The sequence below is a fragment of the Ipomoea nil genome, unplaced genomic scaffold, assembly GCF_001879475.1.
Source record: "Ipomoea nil cultivar Tokyo-kokei standard unplaced genomic scaffold, Asagao_1.1 scaffold0688, whole genome shotgun sequence".
In the NCBI taxonomy this organism is placed as follows: Eukaryota; Viridiplantae; Streptophyta; class Magnoliopsida; order Solanales; family Convolvulaceae; genus Ipomoea; species Ipomoea nil.
This window is the reverse complement of record NW_017617116.1, coordinates 4,124,407-4,151,655: the sequence shown is the minus strand read 5'-3', so window position 1 is coordinate 4,151,655 and position 27,249 is coordinate 4,124,407. Positions and strand designations below refer to the sequence as shown.

At 34.3% G+C, this 27,249-nt stretch overlaps 4 protein-coding genes and 1 long non-coding RNA gene across 6 annotated transcripts; 3 read left to right on the top strand and 2 right to left on the bottom strand.

Annotated features, from left to right (window-relative positions):
• The first annotated feature begins 778 nt into the window (after positions 1–778).
• On the top strand, positions 779–2,127 carry LOC109176165 (NAC domain-containing protein 83-like). 2 transcript variants are annotated; one of them, XM_019325609.1, is made up of 3 exons: positions 779–1,086; positions 1,162–1,416; positions 1,595–2,127. In XM_019325609.1, the coding sequence occupies exons 1-3, from the start codon at positions 906–908 to the stop codon at positions 1,924–1,926; spliced, it is 768 nt and encodes a 255-aa protein (XP_019181154.1). In that variant the 5' UTR covers positions 779–905; the 3' UTR covers positions 1,927–2,127. The 2 variants fall into 2 exon arrangements, with proteins under 2 accessions (XP_019181154.1, XP_019181155.1); XM_019325610.1 differs by having other exon boundaries at positions 1,162–1,421; positions 1,621–2,127.
• A 3,682-nt stretch (positions 2,128–5,809) lies between these two features.
• Positions 5,810–9,599, bottom strand: LOC109175281. The gene is made up of 2 exons (XM_019324518.1): positions 9,306–9,599; positions 5,810–6,234 (listed from the first exon to the last, which is right to left on the bottom strand). The coding sequence occupies exons 1-2, from the start codon at positions 9,450–9,452 to the stop codon at positions 6,130–6,132; spliced, it is 252 nt and encodes an 83-aa protein (XP_019180063.1). The 5' UTR covers positions 9,453–9,599; the 3' UTR covers positions 5,810–6,129.
• Positions 9,600–16,743: 7,144 nt separating this feature from the next.
• LOC109176006 (uncharacterized protein At2g33490-like) lies at positions 16,744–23,558 on the top strand. Its single transcript, XM_019325409.1, has 11 exons — positions 16,744–17,160; positions 18,083–18,155; positions 19,339–19,413; positions 19,682–19,743; positions 19,830–19,898; positions 20,062–20,090; positions 20,169–20,376; positions 20,503–20,742; positions 21,341–21,394; positions 21,805–22,822; positions 23,291–23,558. Exons 1-10 carry the CDS (start codon positions 17,047–17,049, stop codon positions 22,801–22,803), a joined length of 1,923 nt encoding a protein of 640 aa, XP_019180954.1. The 5' UTR covers positions 16,744–17,046; the 3' UTR covers positions 22,804–22,822; positions 23,291–23,558.
• A 516-nt stretch (positions 23,559–24,074) lies between these two features.
• LOC109176008 (somatic embryogenesis receptor kinase 1-like) lies at positions 24,075–26,051 on the bottom strand. The gene is made up of 7 exons (XM_019325410.1): positions 25,862–26,051; positions 25,608–25,740; positions 24,897–24,968; positions 24,595–24,738; positions 24,430–24,501; positions 24,283–24,354; positions 24,075–24,186 (listed from the first exon to the last, which is right to left on the bottom strand). Exons 1-7 carry the CDS (start codon positions 25,932–25,934, stop codon positions 24,111–24,113), a joined length of 642 nt encoding a protein of 213 aa, XP_019180955.1. The 5' UTR covers positions 25,935–26,051; the 3' UTR covers positions 24,075–24,110.
• On the top strand, positions 24,353–25,164 carry LOC109176009. The gene is made up of 2 exons (XR_002053336.1): positions 24,353–24,453; positions 24,606–25,164. It is a non-coding gene; the product is annotated as an uncharacterized LOC109176009 (long non-coding RNA).
• Positions 26,052–27,249: the final 1,198 nt, after the last annotated feature.

The window sequence follows — 27,249 nt, the reverse complement described above, 5'->3', positions numbered from 1 at the left end:
TTAATTTTTAGTCAAACACGAAACCAAAATCATTGCTTCGTAATTGGGGTTGAACTGGAACCTTACTGGCAACGGGAGTAGTAAGAGGTCATATAGTTGGCGGAATTCTCCATTTCGTGAAGAAATGAAAAGCTAAAGAAATAAGAATACATTTACTTAACGTTTGGAGAATGAAAGACGGGAGAAATGAAAAATAGAGAATTAAAGTAAATGCAATTACATGGATGGAAATATATTAAAATATATAAATGTCAATAAGGGTAGAATCTTAACGGGAATTTAAAAAATGCGTTAGTGTAATCGCTTATCATAATAACTTATACATTATGCTTACTTCCTTGCACAACAAAAATATATTTCTGATTTAACCTTCTTTTTCTTCTAAGAGTCCGTTTGAAAAACAGGGAAATATTTTCTGAAAAATGAGTCATTTTTAAAAAACATTTTCATTTCTAGTGTTTGGCTGCACAGCAGAAAGCTGTTTCTAATGTATTGGTTATTTCTATATTCTTATAATTTTATTATATACGGAATATATATTCATTCCCTTAGACGAAAACAAGAGAAAATGAGCATCCTAGTCTTGGGAGTTTTGGTTATCGTATAAGATTTGTGTTAGAGAAAGATTTTAAACGTTTTGGCAGGGGAAACAAGCTAAGCAGCGCCCCAGACAATTTTACTTTAGTTAAAGATGCGTCAAAGGAAAAATGGAGATTGAGTCTTCCTTACGCCAATTACCCTCTCTCCGCCCACTTCTTCAACACTATAAGAACAACCCACACTTTCCCACTCCTCTCTACCCATACCCATCATCTTCTTCTTCTTCCTTTTGTTCTCTACTCCAAGCTCAACTGTTCAAGATTCTATAAAAAGCTTAGCTTTTTCTGCAAATTTTGTTGGTGGTGATGGAGAAGTTGAGTTTTGTGAAGAATGGTGTGCTGAGGCTGCCGCCGGGGTTTCGGTTCCACCCCACGGATGAGGAGCTGGTGGTTCAGTATCTCAAGTGTAAGGTTTTGAGGTGTCCCCTCCCGGCTTCCATCATCCCGGAGGTTGATATCTGCAAATCTGATCCCTGGGATTTGCCAGGTTGGTTAGTCTTTTTTGTTTTGTTTTGTTTTCTGGGAATTGGGGAAAGAAAGTTTAATTGAGGTTTTGGTTCAGGTGATTTGGAGCAGGAGAGGTATTTCTTTAGCACCAGGGAGGTGAAGTATCCTAATGGCAACAGGTCAAACAGAGCCACCGGCTCCGGCTACTGGAAGGCCACCGGTTTGGACAAGCAGATTGTGAGCTCCAAAGGCCACCGCCACCTTGTTGGCATGAAGAAAACTCTGGTTTTCTACAAAGGCAAGCCCCCGAAAGGCACCCGAACCGATTGGATCATGCACGAATATCGCCTCACCAATGCTCAATCCCTGCCTCAGGTTAACCCCGTCTTTCAATTCAGTATCAGAGCCAAACTAAAAGTCCCGTCTTTCGATTTCGTATAAGAACTAAACGCTAAATGAATGGTCATTTTTCAATTTAGTATCAGAACTAAACGAAGGGTACTGGTCATCTTTCAATTTAGTATCAGAACTAAACGAAAGGTCATGAGCTAACTTATCCCGTCTTTTTTTGCAGGAGAATTGGGTGTTGTGCCGCATATTCTTGAAGAAAAGAGGGGCAAAGAATGAAGACGAAAACACCCCGGCTCAGACCCAGACCGAGGCCATCACCGACAACAGAGCTGCGGGCTTAAAGAACAACAGCAAACCGGTTTTCTACGACTTCTTGGCGAGGGAGAGGGCTGATTTGAACCTGGCTCCAGCTTCATCATCCTCAGGCTCCAGTGGAGTCACAGAGGCTTCTTGTAACGACAAAACAGATGATCATGAAGAGAGCAGCAGCTGCTGCAATAGTTTCACCACTTTTAGAACAAAACCTTAGGACTAGAACTCCCCTTTTTTTTTTCTTAGCGTACTAATTTCCAGATCAGTAATGTAACCTTTGCCAACTCTCTTCCAAGAAAACAAAAAAAAAAAAAAACCTGAGCAAAACACGGCATCAATGGTGGTACTATGAAGAGCAAAACACAAACAATACAACACTCTTCTCTTTTGGTTCTGTACTCCAAAAAAAAAAAAAAAATGCTTTCCCTGCACAAATCTCTTTCTTTTGGACAACCGAAATTAAAAACAGCGATAAAAAAGACAGGAAAAAAGAAAAGGGGAAAGAATTTTTGCATCTTTTCACACACATGATTGCTACATTAACTATGTCAAACAGAACCCATTTCAAGAAGCATAAGAATAAGAACATTATCTTTGCAAGATCATCATCCACCTCTTTGGAACCTACAAAAGGTATAATGTACCCACAAGAATATAATCCAATCCCCCCCTGATTCTGATTCTCAAACTGTTGTTTGTTGGTTTGGGTTTCATATTCCTCCCAAGTACAGAAAAACCAGAGAAATTCATAAAACTGTGTTTTCCTGGGCAGACAGACATGCCTAAAGTACTGAAAATGCAAAGACAGGTGTCACAGCATCTGACTAGGATGCCAAGAAATTGCCCTCCAACTAATGTAACCAGACTTCTCACTAAATTTTCTATTTTGTTGAACATTAGATGAGGAAAATTACAATTCTATCACTGCAGTTTTCAAGTTTGGGAACATGTTTTATCCCCTAATTGGTCAAGAGAACAGGAAAACAATCCACCACCATGGCCCATGCCTTCCTGCAAAGTCCATAAAGATTCCTTGCACCTTCTCTCCCTACTATCTTCCAACCACTTTTGCAAACTATTGACTTTATTAAACAAGAAAATACATCCTTAAAAAAGTTGTCTTTTTTCCCCATTAAAATTACTGAACAAGCATGATGCAAATGTAAACGATCTGCACCCCAATCTCGAGAGCCTCCATCTGTCCTTACCTTAGAGCCTACCTGAATTACAGCATCTGCCCAACGGCCTTAAGTACCTTTGAAATCGTGGGCTGTGTCTCAAATTTTTTAAAGTGTCTTTATACTGTTACACATACACGCGTAAAAGAACCATGGGTTTAGTTGGTTGACTCACCCATGATTTATTATATTCATCACAATTCACAAAGATCACTTTGTTAACCAACATGAACATATAATTATTCATTTAATTATTGTATTTTAAAGCCTACAAGCAAGCAAAAATATGCATCAAACAATAGAAGATTATTTATTGTTAAAAGCCCATGTGAACTGTGAAGGTGCCAAGTGTACGGGTTGTAGGTTGAGGACGGCTTAGAGCAAAAACATGATTAGTGTTTGATAGTCCACCATGATTAAACCAATAATAAATAAATAAGCAGGAAGGAAGCAAGAAAGGGTTTATGATTGTTGTAATTATTATTGTTTTCTAAGTCAGAAGAGAAACATAGAAATTTTAAAAAAAGTGCCGACAAGAGTTACTTGTGACAGTGGTTTTAGTATCATCTAAGGCTGTTGGAGTCCTTCACGTCACCGATTCTATAATACATACATATACATATCTCATTGTCATGGTTTGAAGAAAGAGAGAGAAGAAGAAAATGATAGAATTGAGTTGGATGTGTAGATATAATGTCTGACTTAGGGTTTACAAGCCGTCATGGTAGACCACAGAATACCTCAAATTATATCATTATTATATATACAAAAACACCGATATCTTGTACTCCATTTTACTTTTAAAAGGGATTAACATCGTGACCTCATTTTACGAAGTTTCAGGTATGTCGGGTCAGAAATGACTAGCTCCTAACACTTTGAAGGGTATTTCAATCCTTAAAGATCATAATTTAGATCACACCGATACCTGATATTATTTTTAAATGGGATTAACACCGTGACGTCCTGTCAAGAAGTTTAAAACCTGCAAGGTCATAGATAACTAGTTCCTAACATGGAAGGATATTTCAATCTTTAAAGAACATATATTCAGGTCACATAGATATTTGATATTATTTTAAAATAAGATTAACACTGCGACCTCATGTCAAGAAATTTAAAGTCTATCGGGTCATAGATGACTAGTTTCTAACCTTTTGAAGGGAATTTCAATCCTTAAATGTCATATACTTAGATCTCACAAATACCTCGCATTACTTTTAAAAAGGATTAACACGGTAGTAGCCTCGTATCAAGAAGTCTCAAGCTTTTCAGGTCACAGATGAGTAGTTCCTAACCTTTTGAAGGGTATTTTGGTCATTTATTTAGATTACACCAATATCTAGTATACTTTTAAATGGAACTACCACCGTGACCTCATTCCAGAAAGTGTCCGGCCTCTCAATACCTTGGAGGGTATTTCAGTCTTGAAAGAAAGTGTGGGCAATACCGGGACTGGGCAGTTAAGAATGAAATGATATGCATTGACCAGTTGGACAAAGGGGCACTATCTGGGTCAAGTTGCTATCCTTTTTGGACAAAAACTAAGATCATCTGGGTTGCTTAGTATCTCTGCAACAAGGACAACTTAGTCTCTGAAATCCTCATTTTAATTATCATCAAATACTAATATCTCTCTGTAATCTATCTACCCAGACAAACAATACCATAGTAGGCCCCTAAACGTGGAAGAAAGGTTCCTCAAACACACCTTTGTCAGCAATCAACACCAGTTTTTATCAATCCCGATTTCTATAATATATGCCTTAATCTATCGCCTAACTTATCATAATCACACCAAAACTTTTGTATCAAACTAGAAAACCAATTTGGACATGAAGACACACCAACTAGTAGCCCACAAAGATGGACTAAAAAGAGTTTTTTATAAACAGATAAGTAAAACTAAAAACAGAGAGAGAGAGAGAGAGAGAGAGAGAAGGTATGAACAAAACTTTTCAGTTGTTTCATGAATGGAAGCATCAACCAGATGACAAATCATAGCATCAAAAAGTTGCAGACTTTTCAAGTTCACAACTTTTTGTCCAATCATCAAGAAGCTTCACAGTTGATGATTCATATTCAGCATAAGTTTCTCAAAGAAAAAGGCGTGGGTGTCCCGGTGTCCATATCTATGGACACCGAGAGGCTGTCTCTAACAGGGCAAACTCTCTAACAGTTAAACACGCCAGTGAGTGGAAAAAAGAAGGTACTAGTAGAGGGTAACACAAGGAGTGATGGCTGAGAAACCCTATTTTTAACGTGACGTTACACAAAAGGGAACACGAAGTTGCATTCTAACTTCCTCAATGTCTCAATCAATCTTTTTGGTTCATAGAGTGGCTCGACGCATTTCTAACTTTCAGTGACTTCCCCATTTATTGATCCATCAATTTGATATTCCTTCTCCAAGTGATGATGGACCACATCATCAACTAGGCTAACACAACACCATCCTATCTATGGTTGAAATTTCCTGAGTGAAGATAGCATTACTATTCTATGCACCCCAAATTTCAACATCTAATTAATATTAAGGGGCCACCCATCTATTTCTAAGAGCTGTCAAAAGATGAGGACAAAAAGATTGCTTCTGCAGCGGTAACATATGTTGAAACGTAACAGCTAGTCAGCCACAAGCTTCACATCGAATTACAGGGACACAAGGTTGGGGAGAAGGAAACTGAACGTGACTAAAAACTTTTCATAGTTCCTGTCAAATAATAAAAAGTTCTGTAGCACAAAAAACTAATGCACCTTAGCAATAACAATTTAACAGCAATAAATAGACAAAATTATTGTCGAAGTGTAACAAGCAATTATAACACTAACCGAATTATATTTTAAGCACTAAAAACTTTTCATAGTTCCTGTCAAATAATAAAAAGTTCCGTAGCACAAAAAACTAATGCACCTTAGCAATAACAATTTAACAGCAATAAATAGACAAAATTATTGTCGAAGTGTAACAAGCAATTATAACACTAACCGAATTATATTTTAAGCACTAAAAATGAAAATAGAAAACTATGGCCTTAGTTTAATCTACACAAGTCTGCTATCAAGGTTTGGTACTAAACATCGTGAAGAGCATAGAAGATTCTGTGCAAATCAGTTGCCACAGATGAAGTTTAATCAACCCATGCAAATAATAATGTCAAGAACAAGCACATTCTATCCAAGGCAGCTTGGTAGATGTAAAGATGACCTCAAAGCATTGTGCTACTTTTTCTTCTCATCTGCTAACCTTGTTTGCTTGTGGATTGTGATGCATCAGTTTCTCCAGCACCAGCATGTGTAGTTCCAGAGGGAGGAGCTTCAGAACAGGCTCTGAGGACAGCTTCATTCTGTAAGAAAAATATCAAAAATTTCATATTTTTGGGCAATTTAGATGACATAAGATAAAAGGAATGTTACACTCTTGGTCCTTGAATTATGGTCCAATGGTCAATTCAATCCCTCAATGGTTGGCGTAAGCCGATATTGCCCCAAAATTTTCCCAAAAGTGGCAATTTCAGTCCCTCACGGTGACAAAGCCTAGCTACTCTGTTTGAAAAATACAAACATCACAACCATCTAGGAGTAAAACCAGTATATATCTACCCATTTTCCTCTCTTAAATCCTAAATCCTGAAAACAAAAAACAAAACAAAAACAAAAAAAAAAAAAAACAAAACAAAACCAAGCTCTTAATTCTAGCACATAAGCATAGAACTACAGCCAATAAGTAAAATGAAAGGAACACAACCAAAAAACAAGAATTCCCGATGAAGCACTCAAAAGCAAAGTATCAGTTTGAGGAGACAAAATTGTGGCCTTTGACAAGTTAAGGAGTGAACTTCATGTCTATCTAGGATCCGAAGGAGGTAAACAAGGTGTTGACTTTCCAAATAATAAAATCATTAAGGAGCTCAAATGCTCATGAAACATTTCAACCTTCCAAGTTCATCTCACTATAACGGTAAAGAGAATGAAGAAGAGATGAGGAAAATAAAGAGGAAAAAGGAGATGAGGAAGGACATGATTAAGATATAGTGAACTTCATTCCATTGAACTGACCATGGTTGAAAACAGTGAAGAAGGAATCATGGATGGAGTACTGCTCTTTACAATGACTCAACGGAACTTTCTATCTCTGAGATAGACAGAGGGAGAAAATGAAAATCCAACTTGGGGAAGGATTCATGACATAATATTTCTCTAGAAAGGGAGACCTCAGATGATATAGAATGGAATTCACCTTTCGAGGGGAAGAAAAGCCATATACACACAATCTATGGGTGGATCTTCATCATAGACTCTGGCAATTAAGCCTAAACAGAATCCCAATTGAAATTAACAATTAAACAATAATAGTAAACAGAGAGGAATAGTATGGTTATTTCTTTGATATTCTGGCTACCTTATTTTTCTTGCAACTTACTGCCTTACCGGGTATTCACAAAATGTCTTAGTGTGTGCAAATTTAGGGGATGAAGAAGGAAGCTAGTTGAAGGATGTTGTGGAGAAGAAAGAAAGAAAGACGTTTACTAAAATGTGCTGCCAAATTTAGGTTTTGAATTCTTGCCAATAAGAAATAACAACTGTGTTACTACAAGGGACTGAGATCACCATTATTGGGGACAACATTGCCTCGTGTAAACAACTGAAGGATTGATTTGACCATTGGCGTATAAATGAAAGATCAAAATTGCAATTTTCCATAGGATAAATTATCCAATTTAAAATTTTGTATTTATCAAGAAGTATGCGCATAAACCCATAGCTCAAATGGTGAAGGCAATGCATTTGAGATTCTTGCACTTCCCACCAAAATATGATGTATTTTCACCCCCAACAAGGCATGAGGCAGTGAATGATCATGAATAATCCGAACAATATATCAGGAAATATAATTCTGAAAAATTGTAGCAGTGATTCAAACAAATGAATGGAATAAGATTTTTTTAATTTCATGCAATTAAACCATGTCTGCCTACGTGTAATTACTAATTAGCAATTAATGTTACAAACTGATATTTGGGATTCTATGGAAACAAGACAATAAGGTGAAATGAAAATACATACACATAAATATATATGAGGCAATTGCAAATATTAGCCAAAAATAATTAGTGACCGTGTGAGCATTTTGTAGAAAACTAGGTTAACTAGCTGTTATGTCATCATCTGCATGGCAAATAATAGCCTCTCAAATTACAGAAAAGATCTTAGAGAAGCAAACAGAGAGACCTATTGGATAGACATCTCAACCAAAAGGCATAAAAAATTGTGCTTGCATGAATTGATGAATTGTAACTCTACTTACCTATCTCATTAAACTACATTACAAAGAAAAGCATATATCTCCGTAGGTAGGTTTAATATAAATCTTAAGTAAAATTTATCCCATCTGTCGACTCTTTCCAATTTCAGCCCAAGGTAAGAATTTGCATGACAGGAAGGTTGTGACATTGTATATGAAGGCCAAATGTTCAGGATCTAAAAACCTCCACTTTACAATGCAAGAGAAACTGTATGCTTTAACCATTTCCAGGACTTGCAAAGTGAGAGGTTCATGCATTTGAGCTCCCCATTTTATTAAATTAAAGAAAAGGCGGTTTTGATTTCTTTTCAATTTTCATACCTACTATCAAGACATGTTGAAAATGCACGAATACATGTGAAAAGGCTTTTTGTATAAACACAAGACACATGACAGCAAGGATATGACAATCATTGAATCATATGTTAGGGTACATCATCTATGTGTGACAATGTGACATACTATCTTCTACCAAAATCATCTCTGCTCTCTTTACTCTTGATTTCTTGAACTCTATAAACAAAAAATAGATGAAGTAAAAATCATCTTTTGAACTAAGTTTTTAGTTGTGGTTGCTTAAGCAACAGTAAAAGTTGATAGTTCTCCAATACATTGCACTTCTATAACACCCAGAATAAAAGGGTTTAGACACACAATCTAGAGAAGATAAGTAATTTGCAAACTAAAAGTATCTACTTTGAACTGTCAAATAAAGACATCAACAAAAAAGAACCAAAGTTGTATTTGAGGCTCATATACATTTGTAACATAGCAGTATAGTTAATGAACGTGGGTGGTAATCATGGTATGCTAAATTCAAGATATACAATAATGAATCATTAAGGAAACTATGCAGTTAATGACGACCTTCGAAAGAATAACAACTTTGAAACCACAATGCCAAGAGTAAACGACAGGAAGGAAGTAACAAGCTCAAACCAATATCAATATGTAAAGTAAAGCACAAATGCAAATTTATACTCAACTGGAATCCGTAGAACACAAACAAGGACAGAAACTAATAAGAATAATCAAAATCCCTAACCCCTAAACCCTAGGAATTAGAATATCAGCGTAGTTGCAGCTAGAGAAGTGAGAAAGATAGGAGGGGACCTGCCAAACACGACGGAGGCGCTTCTTGGCGTTGGCCTTGCGAGTGGTGGTGAGCTTTATTCGCTTCCAAACGAGGCCGCCGGAATCGTGCTTCTTCACTATTTCCATCACCCTGGTCCCCCAGAATGCCCCCCACGCCGATGCCATTCTCTCTTTGTCCGGCGAATGCGTCGCAGTCGAAATTGTATAGGAGATGGTAGGAGGCGACCGGCGAGATGGAGACTTTGCAACAACTACCGGTGGTGACTCAACGGTTGGGCTGTGGATATTGTTTTGGGCTAACCAGTGAGTTGGGCCAATATTAATTGTTTAGACTTTTATGTATATACACACATTGGGCAAATTATGTTGTGCATCTGTATGCACCATGCATGGTGCATACGGATGCAAAAACGACGTCGTTTTAATAAAACGCGCGTCTTCCCTTAAAAAAAAAAAATCAGGTTCAATTCCCAGCAACAACATATGAACTAAAATTCCATAATCGATGAACTATAATTCCATAATCGATGAACTATAATTCCATAATCTAATCTATGAACTAAAAATTCCAGAATGAATGAACTAAAATTCTATAATCTATAAACTAAAATTTCAGAATCGATGAACTACAATTCCATAATCGATGAACTATAATTCCATAATCAATGAACTATAATTCCATAATCTATGAACTAAAATTCCAGAATGAATGAACAATATAATGTTGTTGCTGGGAATCGAACTTAATTTTTTTTTACAGGGGAGACGCGCGTTTTTTAATAAAACGACGTCGTTTTGGCATCCGTATGCACCATGCATGGTGCATACGGATGCACAGCATAACGATTGCACACATTGGCAATTTATATCGTGCACCACCATGTGCACCCAGGCACAAAAGGCGCAATCGTTATGTCTTGGACCCGTGTCCAGCATGCTTGCTGGACACGGGTAACAGTGCCGTTAGGCACTGTTATCTCCTTTTTTTTTTTTTTTTTTTTTTAAATTTCAGATCACTTTGTTATAGAAGTATATGTTCATAATTTTATTACTATATGTTAATAACTATACATTCATAACTTCATAACTGTACGTTCATAACTCTATAACTGTACATTCATAACTCTATAATTGTACATTCATAACGTCATAACTGTACATTCATAACTCCATAATTGTACATTCATAATTTTCGAAGCTCTATGTTCACAATTTTAGAGCTCTATGTTCATAATTTTATCACTATATGTTCATAATTGTAAGTTCATAATGTTAGAGCTTTTTGTTCATAATTCGATCAATAACTGTACATTCATAATTCCATAACTGTAGATTCATAATCTCATAACTGTAGATTCATAACTCCATAACTGTAGATTCATAACTCTATAACTGTACATTCATAATCTTCGAAGCTCTATATTCACAATTTTAAAGCTCCATGGTCATAATTTTATCACTATATATGTTCATAATTGTAAGTTCATAATGTTAGAGCTCTGTGTTCATAATTTCATAATTGCATAACTGTACATTCATAACGGCATAACTGTACATTCATAACGGCATAACTGTACATTCATAATCAAAAAAAAAAAAATAACGCCGTTAACGGCAAAACGCGCGCGAATTTTTTTTTTTAACTAAATGACGCGTTTTTTTTTAAAAACGATGTCGTTTTGGGCCCGTGTCCACAATTCATTGTGGACACGGGTCCAGGGCATAATTTGCCCAAAACGCGCGCGTTTCAATTGCTACGTCACTCCGTCCGTTCAAACGGTCAAAATCTTATTATGTGTATTCAGTTAAAAGTTTCTGTGTATTGTGTTATGAATTTTTGTATATTCAATTAAGAGTTTTGTGTATTATATATCATGTTATATTATGTGTATTCTGTTATGAGTTTATGTGTATTCGAAACAGAGGATTTATTTATTTTTTGGACAATGCACCAAAATGACGTCGTTTTGGGTAGGGCGAGATGCACGATATAACGAATGATATACATTAGGTTTCCGTCCAAGAGGGAATCTCACTCATTATCTGTACATGATTAGTCGAATTAATTGAGCTTGTCCCACGGGATATTTATGGCTGGTTTGATACACTGTAATTTGATTGTAATTGAATTGAAATTCAACGAACATGGTGAATTATATTGTTTGGTTGGAAGGAATTGCAATTTTGCCGAATTGCAAATCAATGGATGTGAGAAATGAAAAATAGATGAAATGACACTACTACCCTTGATTATTAGTACTATTATTATTACACATTGGTATTTTAGTCTTTATATAACTTATTTCTTTCTCAATTCCAAGAGTTCTATTTATCCCTATCAAACAGCGTAATTTGAATTGATACTTTATTCCCATCGAATTACGACTCCTTTCCTTCCAACCAAACGTCCTGTTAGGCTTTCTCTTCAATGCTTATATTGTATGATACATGTACATTTTAGTATATTATAATTTTATTTTTAATATATTATTATAAGTTCATTTTGACTTACAAATTACAACACACAAAAAATGAATTTTTACTAAAATATAATCCGTAACAAATTTACTAAAAATAAACATACAATACACTAAAAATAAACATGCAATGTATTAAAGATGACAATAGTTTTGTGGTGAAGGTTTATAATTGCAATTGATTTTTAATACCAAAATTTGTAAATTTTATTTATTTTATAAATTGTATTTTATTGAGTTAATACCATATGGGGTCTTCTGAGTATAGTGATTTTGCTACGTTTAGTCATAAACTTTCAAATTGACCACTCGTGGTCATCCGATTTTTAAATTATTACCATATGTAGTCCAAATTAACCACTTATGGTCCTTCAACTATCAAATTTTAACAACCCATAATCCTTCCAGGAGGATCACAACTGGTTAAATTTTGAAAGTTGAAGAATCATTGATGGTTAACTTGGACTACGGAGGGTAACAATTTAAAAGTCGAAGGACCATATGTGGTCAATTTGAAAGTTTAGAACTAAACATGACAAAATCACTATACTCGGAGGATCTCATGTGGCATTAATTCTATTTTATTTGTACAAACGAGGCTGTCAAATTATGTTTCTTCACTATTTTAACATTTCAAGTATTTGATTTTTCATTTCGATTTCAATTCTCATGTGCAAACCAAACACACCCTAAATCTGTTAAAACTAGTCCAATAGTTTGAATCAATTACCGTGACATGAATTATAACAATATATAATCACTAAACTACACACACACACACACACACACACATATATATATATATATATATATATATATATATATATATATATATATATATATATATATATATATATCAAGCTATAAACAAATATATTTATTTTCTAAAAATAAAATATTCAAACCTCACTTCTCCATTCTAATGCTTGACCAGTAATAATATTTCAAATTGAAAGAACGTAACATTTTCAACTCAATACACAAATCATTCGACCGCCCTTTATTAAGATAATCATATAAAAACACTATTATAATAATATAATACTATACAATGAATATAATATTGATATTGAAACTCTAATATAGAATTTTAAAATAAATAAATAAGTGCTAAAAAATTCAAACCTAAACAATTCCTTAACAATTACAAGTACTATTGTTAATCACATGTGCCCTAGCGAATAAATGCTAATTCACATGGCCCCCAATTTCTTCATAGCTAAGAATTCTTTATATCTTCAATTCCACACCGATTAAACTAAATATCCCTATCAAATGTTTCTCCGTGTCAAACCAATCCCACGCCGTGTAAACTGTACTATAAAAATTCTTTACAATGAGCTCAATCAATCAAGAGAGTGACTTAGTTCGATGTTAAGTTTTTAATTTTTTTTTTAAATTATAAATGTACTCCCGCAACGTGTATAAATTTTATTGGATAAAGAACGGTGGATTAATAAAATAAGTGGCCCACTGTTTTTTATATCAATTAGAACATGACACCTTAGTGGGAATATAAAGTAGAGTATATGCAATATTACTCTCTTTTTTTTTTTTTTTTTTTGTGAGGATGAATATTCACGATATCTGAGAATGTGCACTGAATAAAATCCCACATTATAACTTTAGTCAGCAAATGAGCACAATAAGATAAACCAACTTAAATTGTCTATAACTGACTAATTCAAACCAAGAAGGTCATTAATAGGTTGTTTTCAATAAGAGTCCATTTTATAATTTTTTGATTATCAAATCAACAATTTTACATTCAGACCCGACAAAGAATTTAGGAGGATGCCCGACAGAGTATTGGTCAGAGGCTTTTGATCATAATATTGACGTGGGCGACCAATGGAATAATCTTAACTTAATTAGCTTGCTGACTTATTATATGATTCATTCTCGAAGCTGCCCACAATATATACTTCAATATGGACTTGCACACGTTCAAAGTTTGAAGCTAAGCCAAGAATGCATATATTGGCCTGCATTTTATTCTTGGATATTTGGCCTGCATATCATAAATACGTTTTCTGAATTAATTTATAATTGTTGATGGCTATTTGTCCTGCATTTCATGTTGATCTTGAGTTTATGAGAATTACTCCGTATATTATTGAAGGTCTGACCTCTAGATATAGGGAGGGAAAAGGCATGTTTTGACATTATCCATAAAAAGTCTCATGAATATATTTTTATGATAGATAGAACAATTTATGCAAGCAATCCTAGCTGCCCACCCTTGAATTGGTAGTTGGTAAGCATTTAAGTCACTTTCAAATCACTTGCTAGCTGCAATTAATTGTACTTCACAAATCATTCGTGAATGATCAAGTAAAATACGTATATTGCATATTTATAAAATTATTGTATTAGTTTCATAAAAGATTGACTTGATAAATGATTTACCTGATTTGTTTAGAATTAATTATTGTTCAATCTTAATTAATATAGATTTTAATTAGTTTATATATATATATATATATGATATTTTTTTCCTTTTATCTTCGTGCCAAGTGTCAACTAGGTGAAAGTTGACACCATTCTTGCTAACATTAACAAAATAAACGATGGTTTAGTTTTTATTTGGATTTTTGTTAGTTTTAGGGCGGACAACAAGGAAAGAAAAACAATAGGAAAAAAATTTGTCACCAAACCTAAGAAAGGCATACATCTACTAGGGGTGCACGTTTTGCGAATGTAACATAACGTTTGTTAGGGAATAATGTTATGTCGTATAACCACATCCATAGAAACAAATTTGCAGTTATTAGTGCAGGCTCACAATAATGGTATCACTCACATAAATTAATACAACAATCTTTGTCTATTGAAACTTACACATCATACTCAAAATAATAAAGGAACAAGAAAGAGAACAATATATGTTTGATGTATGAACTCATTATATTATCGTTTAAATAGTACAAGTCATGTGAATATAAATCACATGCTATAATAATAGATCTTAATAACTTACCAATATATGGTGGAAATAAATCCAAAAATAAATGATCACGATAATGAAAACTAAAAAAAAAAAAAAAAAAAAAAAAAAGGTATTTAACTTTGACTTTGCATTTTTTTCTCAACAACTTTACCTTTGTCAAAACGGCAAAACCTCTCTTGTAGAACTCTCTCCCCCACCGGCCTAAAAAACACAAAGCTGAAACACTCCCTAAAAACTCACTATTGTTAAGTATTTCCAAATCCAATACTCCAATAGTATTTAGTTTTGTTTTTTTGTTTTTTGTTTTTTGTTTTTTTTTGTTTTGTTTTTTTTTTTTGTTTTTTTTTTGAGATGTCACTTAAGAGAGAGGTCGGAGAAGGAAAGAAATCTGATAAAAATAAAAGAGGACTAAACAATAGTCATTTCTTCTGAGTAGCCGCACCCCAGGGGGCGCGTAGTGCGCTCCAAACGCGTCTTCTAGCGTTTTTTTTTCTTTCAAAAATTAAAAATTTTGTAGGAGAAAAGTCTAATGAAAAATCAAGCTCCTATTTGTCCAAAAATCTCAACATCAATTTTTATTATTCTAAAAACTTAACAAAATACACTATTAGAGATACTCTAACATCACAAGCTATGACAAAATGAATTGCTATCATTTCTCAATTATCTCTCGTGGAACATGCATTTGCTCTTTAACATAAACATCAGATCAAGGTCAATTTCTTATCCAACGCATGTGTACAAGATTTGGAAGAGTGCATGTGCATCCAACATTTTTTTTAAAGCATCATTAATTATGTATAATACCTACCTTAAAGCCTCAAATTTATACTAAATATATTTTTTTAAAGAACATAATAAATTAACATAAAAAAAAATATAAACTCTGTTTTAAAAAAATTAATTTCAATCATGTAATACTTTTACTCTATATAGTTTTTATTATTAGACATTTCTTAATCACACATTGTGCTCATTTACAAATATAAACCACGAACAATGTCATGTATATATAACATTTTTTTTTAAATATAAAGTGGGTTGCCACCTATAAATCTAGCACAAATAAAAAAAGAATTAATTCATGAATCTACTTATCGAATAAAAAATATAATAAGCCGATAATTGTGAAATATAAATCTAAAATAAAAAATTATGCATTAATACCAACCAATCCTCAATACCCCTGTTGACCTCTTACATATTCTAGAAGAAGATAAATTCGGTGTCCCAATGTGGTGCCAAGTTGAAAATTAGCTTGTAATAACCGGGTGTACTCCTTCTAGTTTGATCTAAAATATCAACTAACTCCCAGAATAATAATAAAAATTTTAAAAAGCTTATTCCAAAAATAAATATATTAATTATAAATCAAATAAAAATAAATATTGAGTGACTTTCTTGCGAGCTCACTCACGAATCCTTATCTATTAGGCGGGTCGGACATGATAGAAATGTAATATTTATGCTAGAAAATCTAATACTAATCAGGACAAAATTATTTGTTATTTATAAGGAAAAGTGTAAAATCTAATCATGTTATACTAATACTTTTGAGTGTAGTTATATTCTAAACAAAACAATTAAAATGTTTAATTATAAATTTTATTCATTTATTTTAAAAAGAACCAAATACACCAAGACATATTTATGGAATACAATCAAACACTAAAAATGAAAATATTTTTAAAAATTAACTCATTTTCCAGAAATTATTTTCCTAATTTCAAAACACATCCTTAATAAAAAAATATAATATTAAGATTTAAAAAATGACTTATAATTAAAATTGGAATATTTAATTATTTATATGAAAAAAAATATAATGCTTATAAAAAATTTGACCCATCTGTCTTGTGTTTGAATTTGCCAAAATTATTCCATTAGCTGTTCTACACATTAAATTCTTAGTCAAAACATAATCATTTCTCTTTTAAATTTTTTTTGGTGGGGATTTCTCTTTTAAAATTAAAAATGTCTTTTTTAACAGAATTTTATCACAGAGTATAAAACAAAATTGTCTCGGAAAACTACTTTACGTAGACCTCAAAAAAGGGACGAGTCGCTGTAATGGTGGAATAGACGAGTTGGCAGTTGTAAACGAAGCATCCATCTTTTTGACCCTTCAAGTCTTCATGGTCTCTGTCTCTATAGTTAGGTTTTCATTTTCGAAACAGTTTAGATATCATTCAACCGGCCTGCAATTCCCTGTTCCGCTGTTCCGATTTTGACACATACTTGTATAATTATACGAATCGGAGTAGATATTATATATACACACACAGACGCACACGCAGTCTCGGTCTGTGCGCGTTTAGAGAAGAAGAAGAAGATGATGAAGACGCCATTGAAGACACTGCGAGGATTTGCTGCGACTAGGCACGAGAGAAGAGAACGTAGGATTCGATCGTTGACTCAAGCAGATGAGTTAGCTCAAGCTACACAGGTTTTTTGGACTTCAAGTTTTTTTCTTTCTACCTTAATTTCCTTGCGTTATCTAGTAATTGAATAGCGTTGTTAAGCAAAGCAGTGAAGGATTTGCAGGTAAAGGACTGGTTTTGTTGTTTTTAACCTCGTAATTGGGTCGGATATTGTCTTGATCTAAAACGAAGTTTAAGAAGTGTTCTCAGATTTCTGTTTGTTTATATTTGGTATGAAATTTGATAGACTTAAGAAGGTTTATTCACTGTATCTCTGGAAACTGAGATTTGCTGTGAAATGGTTATTTTGGTAGGAAGTTTTGGAGCAATTAAGACTTCGATTAGCTGTAATATACACATGTTGTTTTCTCAAATTAATTGGTAATGAATTTTCCTTGAAAAGGTCGTGTGCGTTATGATTTATGCCTTTCCAGATGCTGTTCTGGCTTTTCTTGGCACAAAAATTGGTCATGAAGAAAGTATAAAAAAAGAGTAAAGGAGAAATCTTCTTTTTCCTTTTTAGAGTTTGAGGGCCACTGTGAAACACAGATGGCTAACCCCATTTTGTGTTGAGTGCATTGGAGCTATGTATCTTGAATAGCAAACATGTGTAGCACCAGTGATGGTGTATCATATTGAGCATCATCTTAACAGTCACTGAGGTGCCAATGTTGGTTTTCAATGGTTTCTGTGGGTCCCTTTTTTTTTTTTGGGAGTCTTATATTGTAATCAACTTCCATATTGCCGTTTTCTATCCTTGAACTCCCGCCTAATAAAGCTGCCTTATACATATTTGTTCATTTATTCTCTGAACAAATTTGATATTAAACTTATGTCTATGAGATGTGTAGAGCCATACGTTATTGATTTCATCTGGAAATAGTGTATTACAGTATTAGTCTATTACTCTATTATTACTCTTAAAGAGATGTATTTGTTTTTCTTCAGGATATGGTAGACATGAGAGACTGCTATGATGGATTGCTTTCTGCTGCTGCTGCAACAACAAACAGTGTATATGGTATTTATTAAATTATCATATCATTCTATTTTCTCACTCTATTCTCCTGTATCTTATCTACCAAAAAATAACTTTTTAAGGCTAGATTAGATATAAAGACCACATGAAGTTTCAAATTTGATTTTTTAGACCACTTTTTCAAGAAGCTCAAGCTTGGGTCAGATAAACACTATATCTTGATATAAGCATTGAGTTATTGTCTGCAACTGATGTTTGAAAAATTGGCTAAGAGATTTTTGATGTGGTTGATAGCGTAACAGTAATAAGATAGAACCACTTCTGCTTTCTCATTGAACTCGCTGATTTACTGAAATCAGTTCGCACGGAAAGTAAGGTGCAATAGTAATTTCCACCCTGCAGTTGCAAGTCAGAGCATCAGTAACATAAATAAATAAATCATTGATGGATGCACATAGGCCTCTTCACATTTAAAAGGGAGATTAATGGATCCCTTACAAGATTGAAGATTCGAGGAAAATATACCCCGTAGAACCTTGTGATGATTCATTAAACAAAACAGCTAATGTCATCATGGCCTCTGGACATTTAAATGGAAGACTAATATCGGCCTCTTGCAAGACTTAAGGTTCAATGAAAATATAACCCTTAGAACCTTGCAATGATTTATCAAAAAAAATAAAAAAGCTAATGTCATCATGTCATAAAGAATTTGTTTGACTACTATTGGTTATCTAGTTCACAGAGGTTAATACATATGGATGGTTTTACTCATTTACAGTAAAATAGAGCTGTTGTGTATGCCTTTCATCTGGATGCTTGAGTACTAATTTCACATGTTTGTCAGTGTACAGCTCTTCAATTGGTATATATCATTTATATGCATAGTTATTTTTATTGTTGAACCCGTCAATCCGTCATTCTCTATGATAGTTAAGCTTACTCAGAGATGGCTTTGTCATTAGAACTTTTGAGGTTAAACTATAGACCACTGCCAATCCTTTTGTTGGACCTTTAATCTAGCTTTTCATCTCTAATTAGAAGCCATCCCTGTTATTGGACATTTAATCTGGCCTTTTATCTGCCAACAAATTCGAATGTTAAGGTCATGTCTGCTGCATGTTGGTTATATCTTTCACCAATCACTTGGTTTTCTTGTTATGCAGCATACTCCTTTTGTTGCCATTTTGGTGGAAATTTTCTTAACAAACTTGTATATTTTCAGAATTTTCAGAGTCACTACAAGAAATGGGTGAATGTATTCTTGAAAAGACATCATTGAGTGATGACGAAGAAACTGGTAAGAACTAAGAAGTGCTATCATGATATTTATTTTGGATTATGGAAATATATATTCTTTTAAACTTTCTTCAACACGAGTTAGGAAGAAGATCTAATGGTCATTTAGCTCTTTGTAATTGAATTCAATATTTTCTTAAGTGAAGGTAATGTTCGTAGGATGCAATTTGCAGTTTGGTCTGTTTCAATGTCCAAAATAGATGCAATGCACACTTAGTCATTTATTTTTAATTTGATCTCCATGTTGAATTATTTATTTTACTATACAGGTAAAGTGTTGCTGATGCTGGGCAAAGTGCAGTTTCGGCTCCACAAACTTTTAGATAGTTATGTGAGTACTCAGACTTGTGTGAATCATTTTAGATTTTTTTACATTTAAATTTTCCCTTCTAATAATTTGTTGCTTTCTGTTTCCAGCGCTCACATATTAACCAGACAATCACAGTCCCTTCAGATTCCCTCATCAATGAACTAAACGTTGTTGAGGTTTGTCTATGTAAACCTCAATTGTTTTTACATAATGAGCTTGTTGTTGGCTTGAGGTGCAAAAACCTTTCTTCTGTTTCTTCCATTTTCAGTTTTTAGTTTGCTTTACTTCTCCATTATCTTGAACTTTTTCTTCAGCAGTTATGGTTTTTCTTTTGTGCAGGACATGAAGAGACAGTGTGATGAAAAAAGGTGCAAACTAGTGTCATCACTCTCATGTGTAGTATTATCTACTTAGATTTATTCTTACTCTGGCTTATGGATCTCCAGAGAATCATATGATCAATTGTTCAAAAAGTATACAGAGAAGGGAAATCTAAGAGCAGCCAAAGGGGAGTGTTTTTCTTCTCACCAACTGCAAGCAGCTTATGATGAATATGATGAGGGAGCAAATGTCTTTGTATTGCGCATGAAGTCCCTCCGACAAGGACAATCCCGCAGTCTTCTAACTCAAGCTGCTAGGCACCATGCAGCTCAGGTTCCTTTTTTATGTTAAATTACGTACTTTCCTTTCTTTCAGGCTTCAGTATCATGGAAAAAATAAATTTGTTGCACCTTTCATGTTGGATGATAATTAAAATGCTTATTTTTTTCTTCCTAGTAGATGTCGTTCTTCAGGAAGGCTCTCAAATATCTTGAGGAGATTGAGCCACATGTCAAATTGGTCACTGAACAGCAATATATTGATTACCCCTTTAGTGGGGTTGAAGATGATGAGGAGGAGGATGATGCTGTAAATGATGGTGACCATGATTCTAAAGATGACTCTGAATCACATGATGGTGAATTAAGTTTTGACCATGGTCAGAATGAACTGGAATATGTATCAGCCAACTCAATGGAGGTGAGACTTTTGTCTAGCTTTTTACTGACGTGGAACAAGTTTTAGTAGTAGAATTAGAAACCAGTGCTAATAAATAATCCAAAGGAACATTTGATTTAGGAAACTGGACTTGATGCCGATATTTATAAGTTATATTGTTATAACATGGATTTTTGGTAAATGCTGTTGCTTGCAAGGCATTGATGATGGCTGAACAGTTCTTGTAGTTGGTGTCTAGGGGTTGTTTATACCATGAAACAATGGAGAAGGGCTATTACTTATAAATGTGAGAGAATCTGAGATCTGCATCAGGGAATGAAGCCGATCTAAGTTCCATTTATTTATTTATTTTTATGTCAGCATGAGCTTAGTTTCCCTAGGAAGTACTGAAAATTGGTTTTTAAGCTCTCTGCCCCTCTTGGTGTGTTTAGGGAGAGTGGGATGCTGAATACCAACATACAAGTCTCTACATATTAAGTAGTGAGATGGATTTAGTATGAAAATTTTGCTTTTGGGTTCCATTATGGAGAATAACAACATTTGAGACTTTTAATTTTTTTTGGGCAAAATTTTTCTTCGTTATCTTGATTGATTGCTAAAAGATAGAATATTTTTGCAGTTGGATAACACGGATGTCACATTCCCTCAAGTTGCTAAACCTGATTTAGCAAAGGTAAAGAAATTTTCCAATCTTTTCATTTGCTCAATATACACTCATGCTCTTTCTTCTTTATGGTTGAAGAGATTTGTTAATTTAATTTACCACCTAGATTTAATCTAGCTAATGGCAGTAGCAGAATCCATATTTGCATGCTATTTCATGTTTGTAGGAAGTTTCTTGAAATAAATTGGTGTCTAGTAGGAAATGAATCTAAATTTGATTATACCTCTTGGTCTAATTTGTTTGTTTGTTTGTTGTTGTTGTTGTTGGTTTTTGTTTTTGTTTTTGTTTTTTGTTTTGTTTTTTTAAGCATTAACTGCTAGTGCAATCGACATTCCTTTTTGTTTCAAGTATCAGCAGATCTCTAACACAGCCTTACTATGTTTTGGACTTCAAATTTTTTCCCCTATGAACATCTACAGGAGAATTTAGAAAGAAATATTGGTGGTACCCCTTTTGCCTTCCGCAGAGAGACTCGTGTAAGCAGCAAATCTGCACCACTCCATACTGAATTGAAACATGATCCAACTGAACGGGCTATACCAATTAGTTCTTCACCCGCATACAAGATTCATTCTTACGTGTTGCCCACACCAGTCAAGACAGAGACTTCAGTTTCAGTGAAATCAAATCTTGAAGCTCCACAAACAAGGCAACCAAACCTGAGAAGTAAAGCTAACTTGTGGCATTCGTCTCCTTTGGATAAGAACAAGTATGAAAAACCTGGGCCAGCTGAGAAGTTATCTGGGCCTATGATCTTTAATGCACAACCAATTCTCAGACAGGGTGACAATAATCCAAAACCCAGCAGATTGTCTCCTCCATTGTCAGGACGCTCATCACCACAGCTTGATCCGTCTGCACACTCATCACCACAGCTTGATCCATCTGCAGCATCTGATGCTAAAAAGGCCAAAAGGCAAGCCTTTTCTGGTCCATTGATTGGAAAGCCAGGGCCAAACAATCCCCATTTTTCTGCCAGTGGTTCAGTGGTCTTTCAAGGGTTCCCTCAATTTTCTGGGCCTCTCTTGCGTACTCCTTTATCCCAATCTTCATCAACTCCAAAACTGGGCTCACATGCTTCTCCTTCTTGCATTTCAACACCTAAAATTAGTGAGCTACATGAATTGCCTAGGCCTCCAGCCCATTTGCCCTCCACGAGACCCTTACGTGGCATTGTTCATTCAGGGCCTTTGGTGTCTAGGGGTCCAGGACCTTCTCCTACAAATAAAGCCTCAGTGTCTCCAGTTGCATCTACACTTCCAATGCCACCTCCAGTTCTCCCTCGTAGTTATTCCATACCATCCAGTAGCCAAATAGAAACAGCACATGTATCTAAGCCATCAAAAGATTTTGCTTCACCTCCTTTGACTCCAGTAGCCATATCGAATTCTGTAGAGCCTTCACCCCCTGCTACCTGATCTTTCATAACAAATGAAGGTAACTAACAAAATCACTGGTGTTTTGTATAAAATTTTTCCAAAAAAAAAAAACCAAATGTTTATTAAGTATCATGTAGTTAAGAAAATTTGTTGGTGATCAAATTGATTTTTACTTAAACTTGAGCATTTACATTTCTAATTTGATAGCATTACCTAGGAGGCTACAAGTTCTTGTTATCTATCCAACTGTGCCTAGTGTACTTAGCACACCATGGATGTTCTAATGAAATTCCATTTTTTACCCTGTATTTACCTTCTTACTCTGTGAGCATCTGTGATTCTATGGGGATTGGGAAGTGGGGCGTGGGGCATTGCTCAGTGTTTCTTGTCTTTGTATCATACAAAAATATATCTGCATAGTGATACAACTCTCTCTATTTGCTTGTACCAAAAAAAAATAATGGCACTTATTATTCCTTTTGAACTGCTTTCCTCTGACTTTATGACTTTATGTGTATTCTTGCAGGGGTGCATTCTGTAAGAAATGATGCTCATGTAGGGTCAATTTTTCTCTGTGCTTGCTGGGTACAGGTGCAATTGTGAAAATCTGTATATACGTTGTGTTTACTAGTTATATCCATTTTGTTTGTCTTCTCTCTTGCTTTTCATAGCTGAATTACAGGTGTAAAGGCATCAAAATTATACGCCAACATTAGAAAAATTTTGCAATCTACTATGAATTTCAATCATTAATTTCATTTGCTTCTGTCATCTTCCTTCCCCTTTTTATCCAAGCTGTGTTTACTAATTGGAAAAGTTCTCCATTGTTTAGAGAAAGGAGAATTGGAGTAAAAAGCAGCCTAAGGTTTGATGCAACTTAAGTCCTTTATGATTCCTCTTAACTGTTAAATTGCCAGTGTTATGATCTCTATACCGTTTTAGTATATCTACATTTTTTGATGAGAGAAACCTATTTCCACTATTTGAGAGTCTGTACTAGGTAAATATCGCTCTTGTGTAATAGTCTTCAAACCATATAAGAGAAGTACACCCCACTAGAAAGATCATGTGCACAAGTTCGATCGAGAAAATGTTAACTATAATTAAACTTATGATATTCAGGTACGAAAATTATGCTCTACCCAGGTAACAGTTACTGTTTGTTGATTGGGTGCAAAGAACATTTTGGATGCTTGAGAAAACCTCTTTTTTTTTTTTTTTTTTTTTTTTTTTTTTTTTTTTTTTTTTTTTTATAGCTTCATTAGCAGAAGCATATATTAGCATATACTATGTTACAGCAGATTGTTTTTCCTAATATTAGTTTGACTTGGCTTCTAATCTGATCTTCAGTTGCATCCTCCAACGTCGTATCTCACAAAACCCACCAGTTCAGGCCCTTCTAACCTTGGATTGTTCAGAAAGCTGGTGTCCAACAGGAAAACAAAAGTGTCAAATAAATTGCAGAAAAACTGCTATAAACCCAGATTATGTTCAAAGTCCTGCAGATTGTTGAATCACCTTTCAGAGTTAAACTTTGAGAAAGAACCCGTTGTTGGAAACGTACCACACAAGTCATTACTCGACAAGTCCCTGCCACACAAGACCGACAACGTTATGCCTACCGAGTCTTTAAAATGGATTCGTTGTAAGAGTGAGAGAACTTACAGAATCTTGAGATTTGCAAGCTTGGTAAGTTGTCTTGGTATTCTTCCAGTTAGGGTGTTGCCGTTCAGCCGCCTGGAAAGAAATATGTAACATTAAGTGTGTGGCAACCACCAAGGGTGTGACAAATTATGAAGGGGACCATAGTATTTACTTCTTTTAACTTACATGAAGCGCAGGTTGGAGAGTTTGGAGAGGGAAGGAGGGATGGTGCCAGTGAGGTTATTATGGTAAAGATCAAGGCTCACAAGACTCTTGAGCCCACCAAACTCTTCTGGAATGGGTCCTTCCAAGTTGTTCATGTATAGTTCCCTGTCACCATTACCACATTATCAGGGAAACCCACCCACCATATTTACTGATCCGAATCGAAATTTATGTTCCGTCTTAATAAAAATTATGGTCGACTAGGATGAGACTTGAACCTGAAACCTTCCTAACAGTCTCTTAAAAGAAGAAAGTGAACTCACAGATACTGAAGATGCTCCAGCTTCCCCAACTCCGGTACCAGATTCCCCGACAGCTTTGCGTTTCCCAGATCACTGTCACCAGCTATTCACTTTTTAATACCCAATTCCATAAATGTACATGGTACTACTAACCATATTATTGTATGAATATTTTGTCTACTTTGACAAGTTTTCGAACAAACTCTGGTACGTCAAAGAAGTGTGAACACGTACAATGGACCCACCCCAGATGCCAGAACCATATTTTATTTTACGATATTCTGTGCTTTGTGAAGTTGTACCTTATGCTTAACAAGTTGTACTATTTTCTTATACACCGTTAAGTCGTTAACAAAAACCACAGGACACATTTTTACAAAACATATAGCATTATAAACATATTATTGAATGCGTATTTTGTTGGTTTTAACAAGTTTTCAAACAGTGTTTTGCAGAGTTGTACCTTATGCTTAACAAGTTGTACTTCTTTCCTATATACAGTTAACAATCCACAATGTACAGTTTTACAAAACATACGACATTATTAACATATTATTGTATGAATGTTTTGATAGTTTGTTAACAAGTTTTCGAACAAACTATAATACTGTATACTTTGGAGAGTTGAACATTATGCTTTACAAGTTATACTATTTGTTTATGTATCTTAACAAAACATAAGGTACAACTTAACAAAATATAGAGAAGATAAGGAGAATGGGGGGCACTTACAGCCTAGTGACCCTATTGTCAGAGTTGCAGGTGACATGAAACCAAGTACAAGGATCAACCAACGTTGGATCCCAACTCTGCAGAACATTATTAGGGTCTCTCACTGCTCTTCTCAGTGCATACAAAGCATCTCCTGCAAATCCCATTTCTCCATTATTATTACTCTACCTAGCTAGCTAGCTTCAAACTATATAAACCAAACACTATTATTATATATTTGTAGGCAATCAAAAACTACTTAATTACATATATACCTTCTGAGTTTGCATCAGCGAGTGGCAAGGAGATGAGGAGAAGAAGATGGAAGAGAATGGTGAAGATCGCCATTGGAGCTTCAGTTTAGAATGAAGAAGAGTTTAAGTGAAGAGGGAATGTATGAGAGAGAGAGAGAGAATTTGAAGCAAATAGGAGGCAAGGAATCAAAGTTTGTCTATAAGCTTTGTTGTTCAATGATATTGAAATTTATAGAGCCAATAAATAAAAGGAACACTCCCCCCCCCCCCCCCCCCCCCCCAAATCCCTTAAGTCCCCACATCCAAGGTACGTGAGATTGACCTAAAAAAACCAAACCCCTTTAAGAAATTTGTTACAATGCTTTTACTCTCATGTCTTTTTAAAGCAAATTGTACATTTGTACAATAATTTGGTTTAATAATATCATGTGTAATATAACGTTGTACCTTGTGTTTAGTAAGTTCAACTTCTAATCAAATATAAGGTAAGGTACAATTTTTTTAAAAAAATAATGTAGTAACTTACGATATTGTAACAGTTTTCTTTTTAAAATGATTAAAAAGGTAATGACATTTTAGTTCTATTGGCCTAGTTAACATTGTGATGTGATAGAAACATATCATATGTACAAAATTACTAAGACATATACTATATTACCTTTTGCACCGACAAACCTATAACAAATTATAACAATACAATTACAGTCTCGTGATAATAGCAACTATATATACTCAACTATGATAATTCTTAAATAAACGGGACTACAAACCCAACCCACAAAAAAATGAGATTAATACACAAACTTTTTTTTTTTAATGCTTTGGATTATACCAAACTTATAAAAGCTCAAACTCAATTTTCTGAATTCAGATATCATTTATCTATGTATCATGACAATGAAACTTTCAATCACTACTTAATGGTATCCATCGGGTAAACTTAATTCTTATGTAATACTTCGTAAATTATACATAAAAAATAAATTGCACTAAGAAAAATCAATGCAATTCAATGAACTTAACTTGACTAAAAATTAAACTAATAATTTTCTGGTATAAAATCATATTTTACATTCAACAATATTATTAAAAAAAAAAAAAAAAAAAAAAAAACTGGAGAGATCGAGGTGGGGTGAACCACAGTCTGAGTGAGAACAGAGAATAATTGTGAGACACCAACAATTGTCGAGATGTTATTGTCAATTTATAACATTGTCAGTATTATATAGAATATTAGAATTTGTATTATATATTTTAAGACAAATATTATAGACAAGGCAACATAACAAAGTCCTTGATATTTACATTTCTATTTCGAAGTTCGTGGTTGTCGGCTCACTGTACCATATACTACTGCCCATTCCCAGTTTATTTCATTTTATTTTTTATTAACAATAATATTAATATAT